The 18,870-nt window shown below is 42.6% G+C and overlaps 1 protein-coding gene and 1 long non-coding RNA gene across 2 annotated transcripts in view; one reads left to right on the forward strand and one right to left on the reverse strand.

Annotated features, from left to right (window-relative positions):
• The window catches only part of CCNY (cyclin Y), a 120,014-nt gene extending 108,191 nt beyond the window's left edge, over positions 1–11,823 (reverse strand). Inside the window, exon 1 of the mRNA XM_058023185.1 lies at positions 11,531–11,823. Coding sequence (XP_057879168.1) covers positions 11,531–11,684 — 154 coding nt within the window. The 5' untranslated portion in view covers positions 11,685–11,823. The remainder of the gene's footprint in view (positions 1–11,530) is intronic.
• A 938-nt stretch (positions 11,824–12,761) lies between these two features.
• LOC131087604 (uncharacterized) lies at positions 12,762–18,732 on the forward strand. Its single transcript, XR_009114900.1, has 4 exons — positions 12,762–13,256; positions 14,655–14,750; positions 16,095–16,250; positions 16,893–18,732. It is a non-coding gene; the product is annotated as an uncharacterized LOC131087604 (long non-coding RNA).
• Positions 18,733–18,870: the final 138 nt, after the last annotated feature.

The following is an 18,870-nucleotide window of genomic DNA, read 5'->3' on the forward strand; positions in this document are numbered from 1 at the left end:
AAGAAATCCTCTCCCAGCAAGAGACCCTGTCTTTCACTTAGGGCACATCAAATCAGTCAGATTTGAGTCCCCTGATAGAAACCAAGAAGGTTCTTCATTTGCATGAGGAAAGAAATGCAAAAACACATGGTTAGAGAAGATTTACATACAGCTGGACACAATGAATAATGGGCAGAGTATCAATTACAAAGATGGTAATTACCAGGAAATTTCTTCCATGAAATGCAGATCTTAAGACTCCTACCGACTAATTCTCTTTTCAGCTTTTTATTCAGAACAAAGCAGTGCATATGCATTCCACATTCTTTAAAAAGAAAAAAACCTACACAGCTTCACAGCCTGTTTAAGAATTGCAGCTCATGCACCATGGCTTATTTGTTATCCCAAACTGTATTTCAGGGCATACACTCATTACAAAACACAAATCTCCAAAAGATATTAAGAAAATTATAATGCACTCAAAATGCACTTGGAAGTCCAAAGACACAACGCAGAAACACAGAAATCTTACCAATTTATGGATAACCATCACACAGATCCAAGAGAACAAGGACTATTTGCTTGTCTGCAAAACATGTAGGAGAGGGAGGAAAGTAGGAATGTGCAGCAAATGTTGAAATGAAATCATGACCTAAGATAATACAGGGCTTTGAATTCAGTGTTGACAGCCATGCTGCCACCCTGGAATCTTCACTGACCCTGCTCTAGAACAAACTGTAACTGTTGTGCACTCCTCATCACCCCAAAAGAACTGCAAAATAGAAGGGGGCAAGTAGGAGGAGATGAGACCAGGGACAGGATGTCTGTGGGGTGTGGGTAGAAGAAGGCTGGGCTGAGCACAGGCAAGTAAGGCAGATTATGACAGAGTGACACAAAACAAAGGGGAAGAAGAAAAAGGAGATAAAAATCGGACAGTCACGGTAAAGCAACAAGGATGGAGGAATCATCAAAAACCACTGGAAGAATGATCAAAAAGGAATATATTGATCTTTCAGCTCAAAACTGCTTTTACCATTTTACTAGAAACACACCAAAAAAACCATAAACTAACTTCTTACTTTCAAAACATTATATTCCAATACATTTGTTAAACATAAGACCTGAAGACCAAAGTTTCCATTCAAGACCATACACACAAAGACAAAATAACAGGGGGCAGAATCTGCTCTGCTTCTGCCAAAGCCCAGAGCCTCCTGCAGCTCACAGATACCCCAAGGACAAACGGCACGCTGGGTTTGCATCAGTTACCCAGCCCCAGAGCAGGCCCTGAGCTGACCCTGCCACCAGGGGCAGGAGGACACTGGGGCACAGGGGCCATGGCCAGGCCGTGCTGCACAAACCCTTCCCTGGGGCAGGGATGCCACTGCCAGCTCCTGCTCTGCAGCACCCAGGCCTGGCAGCAGCCACAGTGCCAGCACCATTCCTCGCTCAAATAACCACCCACTACAGTCAGCATGAGTACACTTGCTCTTTCCCCTACAGTAACAAAGACATTGGTACATCCATGGGAACCCATTTTGATAAAACCAACACAAAATCAGAGACAAAAGAACTACAGAAGTGGTTCCTTAAGTTCTCTTCTCCTTTTCTACCCACAATCACACCTAATTTCACTGCTGTTGAACTGCAAATTTATGTTCAAAATCAAAACATGCAGTAAGGAGAAAAACGACAGCAATAAAAAAAACAACCCACAACTGTTGCCACCTTACTGCAAAAGGCCCCATACCTTCTTGGTGATTTCTCATGGAAAGCTCCTCACAGTACTGACACCTTCTCCTTCTTCACAGCGCAGCCAACAAACTCCATCTCTCTTCACAGCACAACCAAGTAACTCCAACTCTCCTCACCCAGCTAACCCACTCTTTTATAGCACTAGTCCTTGTTGGACACAGCTGTGGCCTGTTAAGGGCAGGCCTGTTCCTAATCTCTGGTAATTAGCACGGCTGCAACTCCTCAGGGGTGAGATTACCTTCTGCACTGTCTTTATTTTCTTACTTCTAACCCCCTATACACAACCAAGTATATGAAAGTATGAGAGCAGTTGTATAATATTCAGGTTCTCATGTAGTAATATAAAACCTTATCGTTTGGATTGTGTGAACTGTGACTCAAATATTGTTACAAAGATAATTCTTTACCATAATATTTTTTAAAGAAATGTGATTTAATGTTGAGAGCTTACTTTTCACAAACATTCGTTTCCAGTCCAATTTAACTTGGCACTGTCCCCTTCATTTAAATATCCATTTTTGCCCAGGGGACACTATTTTCTAGATTTAAAATTTGCATCACTGCTTATATGTGGAACGTTGAATTGTTTTTTTGTTTCCTTTAGCTTTCAAAGGTGGTATTGTTTTCTTTTTCTCTATGAAACAAACAGTTAAATCTCTCCTACTTCTTATTCTTTTTATCACAGACTTGCTCTCTAAACCCATCTCAGTTACAGGAATCCTTCCTGTCCCTAATCCCATGAAAAAGTACAGAAAATCCTCCATACAATTACAATTCAAATTTCTATGTCTGACTCAATATTATGAATGCAGCATTCTAGACACTTACCCCAAGTGAATTATCCTAGAAGAAAGGAGGACATTTAGCTGCAGAAGTGTGATTTGAAAGCTTAAAACACAATTGCACTTCCAAACTCTCCACACACTTCCAGCCTCCACTGGCTGAGTGAATAACTGCATGTGGATTTCTGCCAGCCAGGAACAGTCACAACAACCAGCTCCAAGGAGGGGCCACTGAGAGCCGAGCATTCACAGGGAGCACCAGGTGGGACTGGCACACAGCTCACAGCACACACAAAGGGTCTTGCTGCTCCCTTGTGAAACTGGATCTTACCTTGATGCTTATTGTACTATCTGAACTTTGAAATCTTCTGCATGTGAATTTAACAAGACATATCATTACACTAACCAGAAAAAGCTCATGTATCGTAATTCTGAAGTTAAGATACAGGAACTGTTCACTCCAAATGCAAACAAATCAATCACTGATTACTATTTAAAAATGGAAATACTAGGATTTCAAACCACATCTATGAACAACTGTGTCAAGTGGTTAATTACAATCCTTATTTTAAAAGTGACAGTGAATAGAGCAGAGAATTTCACATTATAGGTCATCCTCAACAGATTTTACTGAGTTTGGAGATCCAACGGATTTAAGATTCTATAGCGGCAGTTGAAACTTTGCCAGCAACTAGACATAAAATTCTTTCTAATAAAATCTGAAACTGTTTTTTCCCTAATTATAAACAAAGCAGAATGATGCTATGAATTGTTAGGCAAAATATTTAGCCACTGGACTTATTAATTTTAACTCTGTTGATTTCAGTTCTGTATTTCATAAACTTAATTAATAAAAACAAAATGAGTCTTTCAAAGTTCTCCAAAATAAAGAGAAAACAAAACAAACAGGAATAAAAAGAGATTTGAAGATCCCAATTCCTAATAGCTGTGGTTCTACCTCACAAACACATGGGAAACTGCCGTTCTATAATAAGCAAACCAACTGTCTGGAAATCAAAATTTCTTTTAGGATTAATTGTAACCTCTTCTTTTTCAACCTGTATTTAACACTGGTTATTCTAACAGCATTCTTTGAAGAGGAGGAAGTGGGGGCAGACCCACACCAAATTAGTAGAGACTACAGTTCACTGAATGAAAACTGCCTATATACCACAGAGACAACTTTTTTCAAGCTAGATAAACAGATGAGATCTAAAACTCCTAACATGAGCCTAGGAATGAAGAGATCTAATTAATTTCAAATGTTGAAAGACCTTCTTCAAGGTCTTTAGATGACTTGCATTACTTTACAGCACAACACAGCTCACCAAGTATTTCACAGATATAATTACTGCTTGTAAAGCCCACTGACCACAGCCTGAAAGCTTCCTTTAGTCAAAGCAGGGAAGCATGGTCTGCTGTGCTCAGGATCAGCTACAATTCCCAAACTTTGGACCTTCTAATCTAATGCAATGTCCTTCCACAGGAAGGTCAGGAAGGAGGATAAAGAAACCAGATATTTAGCTTTAAAATGGAACTATTGATAAATAGCACAAAAGCATAACTGCTGCCAGTCATTTCACATACACAGCCTCATCTACTGACAATTCCTAAATTAGCCCCTGCACAGAGAGCTTGCACAGTGGTGAAAAAGTGTAGGATAGCAATGTGAAATATCTCTGCTGACCAAGCATGCTTTCTTTCCCATGCAGTACTACTTTCAATATCTGAAATGAATGACTTTTTCCCAGGAACAAAGATGGTAATAAGTATCTTTTGAAGTTGGAAGTGTCCCTTTAGATGTCATAAAACAAATAACAACATGGCAACAAAAAGGTACTGCTTCCCAGAATACTGATGTGCAGGGATAAAATGCAGAACAGAAACAATTTTAAGCATGCCAGTAATTCTACATTCTGGATCTAGAAAAGAATCCCTGTACCATTAAGTCTTGCATCTTTATCACATCACTTTGTGTAGCCTGACTTTACAAAGCCCTGGAGTACTCTATATCTTCTGTAAGTTTTGTCTCCTTACAACTCAACTTTCAGATGAAGGAACCATTCATCAATTCCCACTCTTAATGAAATACCAACACAGCAAAGAAAACAATCCTTTAAAATTTCAACACGTTCTCATATTGGTTTCAATACTGCTGAAAGTAAATACTTTCACTTCTCATCTGATATCTTCTGGATCTCAGCCATAGCTAAGAATCATTTCGCAGACAAAAAAAAGATAAGCAAGCCAAAAGTTTGAGATAGAACTTTTTAAACTAAGGCTGGGTGGATTTTTATTTAAAAGAAAATTAGGAGTCAGTAGTTGAAGGCTGACTCTTCTGATTGCAGAGAGAAGGATATTACAGTGCAGATTCTCCCTCTAAGAATCACAGTAGAAAAGAGCATGGGAAATGTCACACAAGGTGGATGAAAATTCGCTTTTAATCTTGGGATTAGCTCTATTCCGTAACCTTGTCTGACCATTCAACTATTGCAGTCTTCTGCAACATTTTCATGCAAACACAGTAATCAAGTGCCACTTGCAGTACCAAAAACATTGACTTTATTGATACATTTTGTTCAAACCACCAAAAGCTACAGGAGGAGAACAGTTTTGCAGTGCAAACTGAACCTATTGATGGCATACCAAAGGAATTTCAGCAACATGGTCACAGCATCACCCCGACTTAAAAGAAACAGTATTCATTTCCAAAGAAATAAAGAGAGAAGTAAATAAGTAGGAGTTGGACTTCAATGATCCTCGTGGGTCTCTTCCAACTCACAATGTTCCATGATTCTAACACCAGTTCATGGAAAATGCAAATCTTGATGATCTGAGAATCTTGTCTTAGCTGAATGATCTAAAATATCCTTTCCAATTTGCAGGCCCAAAATGTCATAAGCATGAAGAGAAAGGAAACAAACAAATTAAAACTAAAGGGGGAGAAACCAGGATTTTGTGCAAATTCTCCAACCAGTTTTCATTAGTAATTTTCCATTAATGCCAACCATGGCTCTTTAGCCAGCTTCTATACTAGTTAAGGATTAGAAACAGGAGCTTTGGTCTGAAGACTAAGTTCTTTCTCAACCCAATTCAGGCTACTGAGCACCCCAAATTTAAAACCAGTCCTCTCAGAAGCAGCACAAGAGTTGGGGATGCTCCTACTGCAGCCTACAGAATCAGCAACAAAAGCTAGTTTAAGTTGAGCTCAGTAAAACCATCTCTGAACTTTGGTCAATTTTGCAAAAAGCTTCAGCTAAGGAAATTAACATCCCAACAGTCCATTTCAGCAATTCTGGAATATTTGCTTTTAAAGTTGGTTTGTAAGGAATAAAACTCCTTACAAACTGCTCATTCTCCTTACAGAAGATAGAGGAAGTAGTAACTACTCCAGTGAAGGCACCACCTATGCACACTGCTTGGAATAGTCTATCTAGTCCATCCATAGTTCTAGATTTAAAAGATTTATTAATGCTTACCAGCTCTTCACATACATTTCAGAGAGGTGTGGCACATATATTAAATATTCTGCAGGATGAAGTGAAAAAGATCACTCCATATGTCAGAATGCACATAGAAAATTAATAAATTTTAGAAGTTCTATTTCTCCAAGTCCAAAGGAATGGAAAAGAAGCAAAAGTAATGTCAATTCATTTCTACATGGAAAGCTCAGAGACAGGCTATACATATGCTTTCAGTTTGCAAAGTGTGTTTCATATTCTTGCAAAGATGTTAAGCAAGGAAGATCTTTAGACGGTGTCTGATGTGCATCTGGCTGGCAGGACAAGGACAAGGACAGCCATCAGGTAGTGCCAGACATTGCTCACTTATTCCCCTTCCAGCCTTGGGACACCAGAGCAGCAAGAAAAAGGCATTCATGATGTCAGTAAGCTGCTGTATGGTGTCCCACCAGGACCGGTTTTTGTCCAAAACATCTCAAAATACAGCAGCCCTTCCATTTTCTGACACCTATAATTTTAAGTTTTTCCTTCTGTTTCAAGTACCAATTTACCCAGCCAAGACTGTACAACTCACTTGCAAAGAAAATACTAATCAGATGGCAGCGCACTAATAAAATTTCTTAGAAGTAAGTTCAGATATGACCAGCCTTAGTGTGTGTACCTCTGAAAGTTTCTCCAGCTAAATATGAAAATACAGGGTGTAAATTTATTATTTTGATGTGAACAATGAGGTTTTAGGAAAGCTCTGTACGACACGATTGTGTCTCTGAGGAGAAGCAGAGCACAGACAGAATAACCAGATGAGGTGGTAGCAGAAGGAAAAAGAAAGCTGTGCAGGAGGCATCATTAGCAACGTGCAGTTTAGGCCTAGGTTCAACAATGTGGGCCACAGCAGGCTGCATTTTTAATTTTTTCATGCATCAGAATACAGGGGTACCTTGATACATGACTTCTGACAAATGCTTAGGTAGATAACACCAAACACCTAAACAGTAGTACTGAAAAACACACAGATCACCCCTGTGCTGGAGTTCTGGCTAAACAAGAACATTTTTTGAAAGAGAATTTTCATAAACCAAATAGGCTTTGTTTTTAAAGAAGGCCTATCCTTTTACAATCCATGTTTTAGCAGGAATGTCTGTGTGCAGCACACTGGATGTTTAATTTGCTTCTGAAATGCTTATGTCTTGACTTTTGTGAAGTAGGTCAGTTCCTTCACAATGTGCAACCCATCATGCCCTAGCTCTTGAAAACACCAGTATTCCCTTTCAGCAAAATTCCATTAGGTATATGGGGCAGACATTTTAAAACTTCCTTCTATTTTGCTAAAATCTTGTAACTCTTATAAAACCTAGCAGCCAAGAAACACACAAATAGTAACTAATCCCATGTCAGAGACCCTCTTATGCCAGTTCCAAGAAGCTGGAGAAAAAAAAACCCCATAAATGAACAAATAAATAGCTTTTTTTAAAAGCAGTCCATTCTAAGGAGCCTGTACATTATGCAGCAAAAAAATTAACATGATTGACCCATGATTGAAAAGGGCTGAAAAGGTTTATCAGTGATGCACAGTTGCACAAGGCATTATGTGAACTAGCCATGCATGACCTAGTGACACTAGCAGAAGTTTATCAAGAGGGGGAAAAAATAAATCTGAGTTTTGTGGGATGAAGGGGGAAAAAGGGGAGAAGCTGAACATTAAGAACCATCTTTTCTTGAAATAGCCTATGAATTCTCCATCTAGTCTCTGTTTCAAGAACAGCCTTTTGGCCAGTTTCATTGTATGGTATCAGCTTTGCTTCACACCATTATATTTGTAGTAAGACATTTCCTTTCACTCCCTCACTAGAGATCCATACTTGAAAAGCTGACTGTAGAAATCATGCTCCAAACAGAGCAATCACACCTGAGCACCCTTCCCAAGCTGAACTGGCTCTGATTGTGCCTTGCTGAAGCACAGAGCAAGGGGAGCGTGGGCTCTGGGCAGCCCAGGCAGCGAGCACTGACACCGTGCACACTCCAAGCTGCTTGCACAGGCCAGAGTTTGCATCCTGAGAGATACACAATCTGCCACACAAAGGTCCCAGCCGTTTTTACTTATGGCTGCCATTGACTGCTGTAAAAAAAGGTCTTGATGGCAAACAGATGTAGGAATCTACAAGTATTGAATCCACTGCCACAATTTTTTTTAAAGTTAACTTCTGAAAGTGAAGCACTGAAAAATGTGGAAGCTCACCCTAAGCAATAAATCATCAAGACCAGAAGGTAATCTCTGTATGTTACAGTTACCTTCTTGCTCTTCCTCAAAAGAGAAAAACACTAAAATTCTGTTAACTGTTCTTCATTATCACGGGCCTGTGGAAACTAACAATAAAATAAACAAAAAGCATTCAGAAACAAACAAAACCAAAACATTCTGGTGACTGCACAATATTCAGAGAGGCATTTTGCTTGTGTGGATGTTTGTAGAAGTCCACTACCTTCTGAGAAATTTGAGGGGAAGAAAAAAAGAGGAAAAAAAGGTAAATTCAACTTTACTGTTCTACAGAATAATTCTCTTGATAAATTCCTCCTCATCAAAATTCTTTCCAAATTCCCCTTCTCCTTCAGATTTACCAATTTACAAGCAGTTGTAAAATATTACAGAAATTGAGATTTTTCTAGCAAAGTACCAGTGATGTAGAAGTATTTTGTTATAAAACCAATTCCTACTGGAAAATAATTTCTCCACCAGTTCTTTGAAAAACTACTATGGACTGGGTATGGAACTTGAATTAGAGAAGTCAAAAGCATGATTTTTGAAGGCAGATTTGATGACTGTTTCCTTATGCAGTACATAAAAGAGGCAGACGTCAAACACTTCCACTAGTACTAAAATTTCCAGTTAAATTACACTTTAAGATTTGACATCCTTCCCTCTTTTTTTTTTTTGTCTCTCCCATACTGCCAGAACAGGGCCTGGAACAGTGAAAACCACGCATCTCTTAAAAGCTTAAAATAGCCCACAGCTGACTTAAAGGTTCTAAAAGTTCTTCATTTATTCAAGAAGATTTACCCACTTGAAAAAATAAAATGTTTCCTGAATTTCCATCAGTATGAGCATGAAAACAACTTCCACACAAAACACAGTAACTAAGACACTGCATGACATGATTTTTACAGTTCCTGAAAGTACCAGTGACAAAGTAAATGCTCGTTAGAGACACGAATTTGCACTTTGAGACCTGTCACTGACACGCATACCCAAGCAGGATGGAAGGGCTCTCACTTGAAGAACAGTGAGAAATAAATTTGAAGTGTCAAAAAAGTTTCCTTTCAGTGCATTAGTCTTTGTCATCATTCATTTAATAAAAAAGGCACATTTGCCAACACTACTAATTTGAGAAACCTTATGACTTGCAGGAACACTCAGGAACAAGCATCCAGCATTCTCTCTTCACAACACAGATAACCAGACTATTGTTCTTTCATTCTAAAATGGCAAAAATATCATCAGAGGTCTCTGCTGTGAAGGGTTTTCCCCATCCCAGTGTCACATCCATAAATGTCTGTATGCCATAAAACTTCAAACAATCTAACAACAAAAACATAATAGCTAGTCCAATACAAAATAAAATTTCAGAAACAAAGAATCACCCTATTACATTTAATACTTGGTCATCACCTCTAACCAAGACACCGTCAGTGAGCGTGACTGCAGTGCAACAGACCTGCAACAAAGCACGCTTCAGAAAGTTGTTTTATCCCAGTCTGTCCAGTTGTTTTGAATGCAGAGACATCTATTACCCATCAGTCTGCCCAGTGAAAACTTACTTCTCAGACTCTATCCATAAAAATGGCCAAGAGTGAGTAAAGCATAAAAAGGAAACCCATAACGGTTTGTCCACAAATTTGAAGACAGCTTGCCCATTTTGAAACTGACAATGGCTCCAGATGAAAACCAACAAAATGTAAATATAAATAATGCATGAGGTGTTTTCTGTGTTCTAACAACAGGTTACAACATGCCACACTTTAAAGGAGAAGAGAGAACACCCATGTACCTTGACACAACAAATGAAACCACCAACCAATAAAGATCTCCTGGGGTTTTTTGCAAATATCTGCTAAGATGCAGGAACTTATCTGCATTGCATGCACATTTCAGCAAGCACACATGCACTTACTATTCCCATCAAAGCTCTTCTTCCCATCCATTAAAAAAAAAGCACACTGAGAACAAGGCACAAAACCCACACATCTCTGACCAAAAAGTTTACTGCAGCCTGTGTTGTTATAGATGGAGAAATCCGTACCATCAGAGAGAGCTGCATCCTGCTACACTGCACACCACTGATGCTGGAAGAATTAATCATTCACAGATCAACAACTGGTTCTTTCATCTCCCTGGCTTTCTCAGATCAGACCATTATGTATTTTTTTCCACCTACTGATCCTGTTACACTCCATTTTTCAGCTGCATGTAGCAAAGACATCTGAAAAACATTCCTATTTCTAGAATGTACCTCACTGAAAGAAACTGGTGAGGGAACCTATATGCTTCCAGGGGATTCACAACTTTACCAGTGTCAAGAAGTGACAGAACATTGAATTCTGCACTAAAATCACAATGTAATAAGCTGTGAAAAAAATGTGGACGGCAAACTGAAGGGCACCAAAGTCCTTCTTTCTGGCTTTCTACCAAAAGCCTCATGGGTTTGTTCACTGAATAAACCCATGAGATAGCTGACCTTTTAGCAAGTAAAGTTTTAGGACTAAATACTTCAGCTAATCAAAAACTAAATTACATGTATACATTAACTCAGCCCACATCTTTAAAATAAAGCTGTATTCTGGCCAGCCCGAATGGCACCACATTCAGTCACGACTAAACCAACAGGAACATGGCTTTTTTAATATCTCTGCAGAGAAAGAGAGGGCAAGGCAGTATTCATGATGAGCACTGCGCCTCATCATGACAGCAACGGAAGAAAAAGTCACTGGAAGAGAAGGTTGTCATGGGAAACATTTCTCCCACTTTTATCTCCGGCAGGGTTTGTCCTTTAAACGCTCACTCCTGCAGAGGCCTGGCAGGTGACATCCCGGCAGGTGACGTGAGTTCGGCACAGCCAGCCCTGCCAAGGGCGAGGGCCGCTGCCCTGGGCCACGGCCGAGCCCGGGTGTCCGAGCCCGCCGGGACCGCCCCTAAGGTCCCCTCACGATCCTCTGAAGGGCGCAGGGTCTCGGCAGCGCAGACCCGGGGCTGCAAAACTGCACCCAGCCAGAGGATGCGGCGCGGTGCGGGGATGCTCCCAGCCCCCGCTGGAAGGGTCCCGCACAGCTCTCCCCGGGGACAGGAGCAGCTCTGGAGGCGGAATGCACCGCGGCATCCCCGTGAGCCCCGCGGGCAACAGGGACCAGCACCCGAGGGACGCGGTGCCGGGGCAGCGGGACCGGCCGGCCCGGCCCCACCCGCCAGGGAATGGCCGGGGCAGAGCCGAGCCCGCCGCAGGGAGCGGAGGGGAGGGGAGGGGAAGGGCTGCGGGGGCTCCCCGGGCGCCCGCCCGCGCTCACCGTCGATGTTCTCCCGGTCGCTGATGTGCTGCAGGTTGCAGCCCGTGTCCTCCCGGCTCAGCTCGGCCTCGGGGCGGTAGGACTCCAGCCGAGAGTGGGCATTCCGCCGCAGCTTGGGGCTGGAGGAGACGCAGCAGGACGTGGTGTTCCCCATCTTCTCTGCTCGGCCCCGGCCCGGCCCGGCTCGGGAGGAGGCGAGGGGCGGCCGGTCAGCGGGGGTGGCGGGAAGCCATGGGCGGCAGCGGCGACAAGAGGGAGCGGCGGCGGGGGAGGAGGCGGCGGCTGCGGCGCCCTGCGGCTGCACTCGCCGGCGGTTCCCCCCGGCGGCTCATCCGCGGAGGCGGCCCCGCAGCGCGGCCCGCCGGCGTGGGCTGCGGCAGCTAAGCCGCCCTCCTCCGCGGGCGGGCAGCGCGGGGCCCGCCAGGGCACAGCCCCATCCTCCCCCGCCCCCGCGCAGCCGCCGGGCCCGCTCCGCGCACGCACCCACGCGGCAGCGTCGCAGCCTCCGCGGCAGCGACACCGCAGCAGCAGCGGCGGCGGCAGCAGCAGCCGCCCCGGGCGGCCCCCGCGAACCGGTTCCGGTTCAAGCGGGCGGTGACGCCTCCCGCCGGGCGGGCTGCGGGAGAGGCGGCGGAGCTCGGCTCGGCCGAGGGGCCGCCCTGGCAGCCACCGACGGAGCCTCCCTGAGCCGCGGCCGCGGGGCTCCCGGCGCGCTGGCCCCTGGGTCCCCGGCCCTCCTCACTCGAGCGTGTCCTGCACACGGCACGGACCCTCTCCCACAGCCCGGGGCTCAGCGCCCTTGTGCCGGGGGAAGCGGGCACGGACCCTCTCCCACAGCCCGGGGCACAGCGCGTTAGTACCGGGGGGAGCGGGCACGGACCCTCTCCCACAGCCCGGGGCTCAGCGCCCTTGTGCTGGGGGAAGCGGGCACGGACCCTCTCCCACAGCCCGGGGCTCAGCGCGTTAGTACCGGGGGGAGCGGGCACGGACCCTCTCCCACAGCCCGGGGCACAGCGCGCTGGTGCCGGGGGGAGCGGGCACGGCAGGCGCTGCCCGTCGCTCCCGGTCGTTCCCCTCCCCTCAGGGGCCCGGCCGGGCCGAGGCCGCCCCGCTGCCCCGAGGGCTCCTCGGGACCCCCCGAGCTCCTGTCCGCAGGGGGACCCCGCGGCTGCTCGGATCCAGAGCGGAGCCCGGGCCCGGCTGGCCCCGCGCCTGCCCCGCCGTGGGGACCCGCATCCAGCCGGAGAGAGTCACTGCTGTCCCAGAGATTTGTAGGGACTGCACGGATTCTTAGAGAACTTGTTAAACTCTCCTGTGGACTGACCGTCCCAAAGATAACAGGCCACAGAGCAATGAGAGGGTGTTAAGTGCTCCTTTGTAACACCTTCCCTGTGCTTAAGGCTTTCCCAGTCAAAAATCCAGTTTTGCCCTACTCAAAGTAATGGGGATGTGCATGGCTTTCATTAGTCTTTTTTATTGTGTGGGGTTTTTTTCCTTTAAATCTTTGTAATCTGAGCAAGTCTCTTGACTGCTGGAGGTCTGAGTCATGGTAGTTGAATGAATACACTGATAATTTGACAAGAGAAAAGCACTTTTCTGTGTTTATAAAAGATGCTTTGACTTGCAGCCCTGTGTCCAGGGAGCCATGACTTAATCTACCAGGCATCTCATGATATCTGATGTGTTCACAAGATCTGCTCAAGTCAGATGATTACATGAAAGGCTTGTAAGTTTTTTATCCTACTTTTTTTTTTCACATCACACGTTGCAAAGAAAATCAAATTTTTAATTTTCAACTGCCTTTTGAATGTTTATTGATGCAAATGTACTCTAGTGGGATACAAAGAATCAAGAAGAAAGAAAAATAATGTGAGTTTTTTTCAAAATCAAACTGTTTGGGGGATGTCTTCTGTAACTAGTTTAGGGACACTGCCCTCCCCAAACATGGATGGGCAGTAGATTTGGGGTTACATCAGGAGATTTGGAGTTACATCGTCCCTATGTGTTTGAGTAAGTCAAGATAAATTAGGGATAGGTTTAGCATCATTTTTGTATTAGTGTATTCAGTGGTTTGCATCCAGACAAAAGGAAAGTCTTTGCTGAGCTCTGGCTGCTCTCAGAAATGCTGTCTAGGAGGATGTCATGCTAACCAGTGCCTTCCAGCACCATGCCATCCCTTGCTGAGGGCACCTCAGCCCCTCCACTGGAGCTCACCTGCTCTCCAACTGAGCCTGAGCCTGCTCAGACCAGGCCTGACCTTAACCTGGCAGCAGGGGAGGTTAAATCTGAAATGGGCATAAGCAACAATCAGAAAATCTCAATTTTAAAAGAATTAAATCGTCTCAGTATATACACAACAGAACAGTAAGATGTTACTGAAATGCCTGGCTTACCACATCTTACAAAGGCACCTCAAGCTAGTGACATCTCTGCGGAAGACTTGTCTGAGCTGCCCTGTTAAATTCCACCTTCCTGCAGGATTCAGGGACATGTGCTCATTTGTGGCCTTTTCAACCTCTGTGACAGCTCCTAGGCCACCAGTGCCATTGTCTTTGTAGTTCTTTTTGGGTAATGCTAACTGGGCAACTCTTGGCTTGCACTGTCAATCCCACCACATTTTTTCATAAACATTTCATAACCCCTAATTGTTTAGAAACTTGTAACAATTGTAAATATATTGTAGTAAAATCTTAGACAAAATTTGCAGTTTATACTTATTCTGCAATTTTCACAAGCTTTGAAACAAAACAGGCCACATAATGATGGAGATGGGTTATGAAGCTTGCTTCTCTAAATGTTTAAGTAGAGCTTAAAAAGACATGTTTTCTTTATTAGAAAGGATTGATTAAAGCTTTATGTTTTATTTAAAACTAATATTATAAAACTAAACATTGTAATTTAATGTATTTAAAATTTGTGATCACTGGCTGTGACCATGTAATCACTGGATTTAATCAATAGATGTGACTATGTGATCACTAGATTGATGCCCTTTAAAATCCCTTCCAACCCAAACCATTCTGTATTCTATCCCTAGTTCTATTATTCTGTACAGCTACCTGTTTTCTCACTCACAGTCTTTCACTCTAAATTTTTACCTTTATTCCTCCTCTTTTCACTCTAGGAGCTTGCTGAAGTACATTATAATGACAAAGGTGCTGAAATACATATTTCAAATCAAAGAAAAGGGATGCTGCTCTAGGGTAATGGTCTCCTGCTGGTATGTAAGAGCTGAGAAGAGGTGAAATATATACCATGAAAACATATTTGGGGTTTGATTATGATTATTTATTTCAGCTATCTGAAGTGCATGATGCAAATGTAACTGCATTATTTGATAAATATTCATACAGTAAAGCAGGAACAGCTCACTGCACCTTACTGACATGCTTAGAAATCAATGTATGTCCTTCTTTGATTAGAGATTATTCTGTTCTTGAGATTTATGATTTATGTATTTTAATGAGTTTGCCCTCCGGAGCAACTGCATCAGCTGAGGAACACCATAAAAGTCCCTAAACTAAGGCCAAGGCTTTCACAATTGGTCAGTGCTGACATACTTTTGTTTTAAAAGTGCCTATTCCTGCACAAAAAATATTTTAAATCTGTAGTATCTCCACTGCACAGAAAACACTCCACTATAGAAAAGACAATGGATTTTAATTGGCTAAAATTAATGATGTGACCCATTGAATTTTGTGCTTGAAATCTTCCTGGAACGTTGTCAAAAAATGTGTTTCAAACCCTCAGATATAGGTCAGTGTTTTGCTTATATAAGCTTTTTATCTATTTTGAGCAGATAAAAATTAGAAGTATTATTTAATCCAAAAGTATTTCCTGCTCACAAACCAAATGATTTGTGAAGTACAGTTAAAGAAAAAAAAACAACAACAACAAAAACCCTCAAAACCATAAGATAGATGAGTGGTGATCACCAGATCTTTTGGTTGTGCTCATCTTTCAAATGCAGCCTGAGAAAGTCGTGTCACACAATGCCTTCCCCACACCGCCATCTGATGTTTGGTCGGAGTTGTACTCGCAGGTTGGGTGTGCAGTCACTCTCAAATGCATCGTGTCAGTTCTCTCACAGAGCTAATCATTGTCTGGAGTTTAAGCAAAAGCTTAAAATTAACATTCCCATTTGCAAAGTGTTCAGCCTGGTCAACTGAATCATACCCTAGACTTTGTTGATTGTAATAGCTAAATTTTTTTTACAATAGTAATAAATTCCAAATCAGTTAAAGTCAGTCATGAACACATCTGAGGAATGTTATTATCCCTCTGACAATTCTTATTGTTGATATTTGCATTTATTGTTACAAGTCTGAATTCAGTAGTGTTAGCAGACTTCCTTCCTGAAGGCAAGTTCAGAATGCATGACACTTGACTCTGACCCAGGCTGTGTGGCAAAGCCTTTTACTGTGCTGCTCCTCAAGGGAATGCATTCATGGATCATGTCTTAGATTCCCTCCCTCAAGTATACTGTGCACATAGACTACTCCTATGGCAAATTTCCCCCTTGATTCTTCCAGGGCTAAGACAGTATTCTCTTTCTTGGAGGTAGAAATGCAGTGCCTGCCAGAAGACATCCTTTCAGCCTGACACAAGTTATGCGCCAGCCCCAACCTCTGAGCTGTCCCCAGAGAGAGGAGGAGGGTTCTGCACATGGCAGAGAGCTGCAGCTACTGTCCACAGGAAAGACACCCAGACCTAACAAGGAGTATGTAAGAGATGGGACTGGGTTTAAAAATACCCAAATGGTATCATTGGAGTTATTCCTCTGGTGAATGGCACATTTGTTTCTCAGGAATCAAATGCCTTACTGGAATCAGTGAGAAAAGGAGAAAGAGTAAATAAAGATTTGTTTTGAAGATCAGGGCAGAAACTGGGGCTATTTGATTAATGTATTCAACTTAAGTGCATAAACTGGGATATTAGTCTCATGCAGGCCCATGAAGGGATACTGTTCTAGGCAACAATGCAAAGCCCTAAACCACACTCCTACTCTGAAGTGTGGCAGCCAAAGGACTCTGCCTATTGCCACTTACTGTACAGGAGGACACAATTGCTTCAAGAAGGAAAGTGATACACCAGAGAGCGAGTGTTGGAGTACTGCCTGAAACATACATAGCCCAGATAAGTGTGTATTATCTTATATTACAATCTTTTTTATTATTGCCATGTTTCTCACCAGCTTGAAATCACTGCAGAAAGAGGCAGTTTCCCCACAAGTAGGGGAAGATTGGTCATTGTTTTAGGGGTTACATTTGAAGAACAACTGTGCTAGAGTATTATACACACACACACACATATATATACATATACATGTAACTGTTCTTTTTTATTTTTATTGTTTCTCCAGGGATTGAACAAGATAAGATCTGCACTCAAGCAGCCAGAAGCCCACGCATTACGCTTATGGGGGAAGATCACCCACAGTGCACAAACGTGCAGTGAGCTTTGGGAGGGAGGAGGCAGCTCAGCACAGTGTACCATGCATGCCCTTGCATTGTGGAGGAAGGCACAGGCAATTGGATTTAACCAGCTGGGTGGAATTTGATTTGATTAGCTTTGGCACAGTTTCACATACTCTCAATTCATCAGTGAATGGAGTAACTATATTGGAAAGCTACTGGGGAAAAACAACATTGCCCCTGATGCTACTGTCACAGGCAGATAGAGCACAATCCCATACAGGCTCACTCTGTGTTTTCCTCTCTTCATTGTCTCCCTAGTTAGTTTTTTTGTGCCAGTGTGTGTCTTCCTGTATAAGGATTGGCTGCCTTTTCTTGCTCTGAGATCTTGGCATGTAAAGAGCAGTAATTACTCCATGACTTGACTATGAGCAAGGGTGGGAGTGCCCCCTCTTGAACAATAAAACCCCTTGTAGAGAAAAGCCTAACTAAACAAAACAAAATGTGTAAAGCCAGGCAGTGCTGCCACAAAGCACTTTGCTAGCTAGAGAGTGTATATGGAGTATGAATAAGAGCCTACTGTGTTTCAGTCTGTCCTGCCTGTGAAAGATCCCATTCTATAAAGGGGTACGTGTTAGTCTCTTCTTATGTTATACAAGTCTAGGCAAATACAACTACTTTAGTTTCAATGAAGCTGTGCCTAATCTCCACCAAGAATGAGAACTGAACCAGGCCCAGCAATTTGGGACAGCATGTTCATACAAAGCCATCTTCTCTCAGATTCATCTTGAGAAAATAACATCCCCTACTTTTACCAACTGTCAATACCTCGTAATTTTGAGTATCAGTAGTGGCAGCTCACAGTTAAAAACATTTTTGTGTACTATGAGCTTACAAGTCCTGTAATATGAGCTAATAAAGGGTAATATGCAAGTGATTGAAGTCTTTTGAAACATGGCTCACCAGAAGATCATGTGTCTATCATGTGTCTATCATGTGTCAGGCTGAGCTCTCTGTATGAAGAATATGATAGAAATTTATTGCTTTATCTTACAGCTCCCCAGAAGACCATCCTTTTAAAGTAGTATAAAAAAAGTGTTTTGTTTGAAGGATAGATCTGAAGAAAAAGTTATAGGTTTCAGAGACAGGGAATCAAGCTAAATATGGTGAGCTGTACAGATGAATCTCAGGAATTATTCCTGTGAAACACATTCTCAAGCTAAGTTCCCCTAAGTATTAACATCTGTCCTGAGTGAAAATAGACTTTCATCAGTTAATTTTCAAATCAAGAGGTGAAATTAAAAAGTGAGAAAATTCTCAGTATGAAAATTAAATTGAAGCATCCAAGTTTTCAACAGAAAAGTTCCAGGCATGAGCCTTTTTGATTTTTAGCAGGGTACTACAATTGTGAATACTTGTAGGAGCTCAATTGTAACTGTAGAGAGGCCAAAAACCCCCATGTATACGTCTAGAAAATACAGAAAATAGAAATATGGATCTTAAAGGTAAAGAACCAAAAATTAATTAATGCACTTAATGAATGATCAACAGCTATGTAATTTTGAGTGTGTACTTCTTACAGATTTTGTTCCACTTCCTCATGTGGGAGGAATCCTTTGTGGGATTAGGCAGGACATTTTCCTTTGACAAACAATGTAAGACTGAAAATGATACATGAAAAAAGGCCAAAAGCTTTACTTGTGAATTCTGTCCACCACCAGTGGTCATTGATATCAATGTTCTTTGAGTAGAAAGGCTACAAAATCAATAAAAGTAATAAAAACATTATTTCTTTGTATTCCAGAGTTCTTTCTCTCTCAATGAAAAAGTATCCAGGACATAAGCAAGCCTACAGAAATGAAATTGAGGCTTCCATGTCAACATTTAAAAATTTCCCCTCAAATACAGCAAAACCTGGCATGATCC

Source organism: Melospiza georgiana, chromosome 1 (assembly GCF_028018845.1).
Source record: "Melospiza georgiana isolate bMelGeo1 chromosome 1, bMelGeo1.pri, whole genome shotgun sequence".
Classification (NCBI taxonomy): Eukaryota; Metazoa; Chordata; class Aves; order Passeriformes; family Passerellidae; genus Melospiza; species Melospiza georgiana.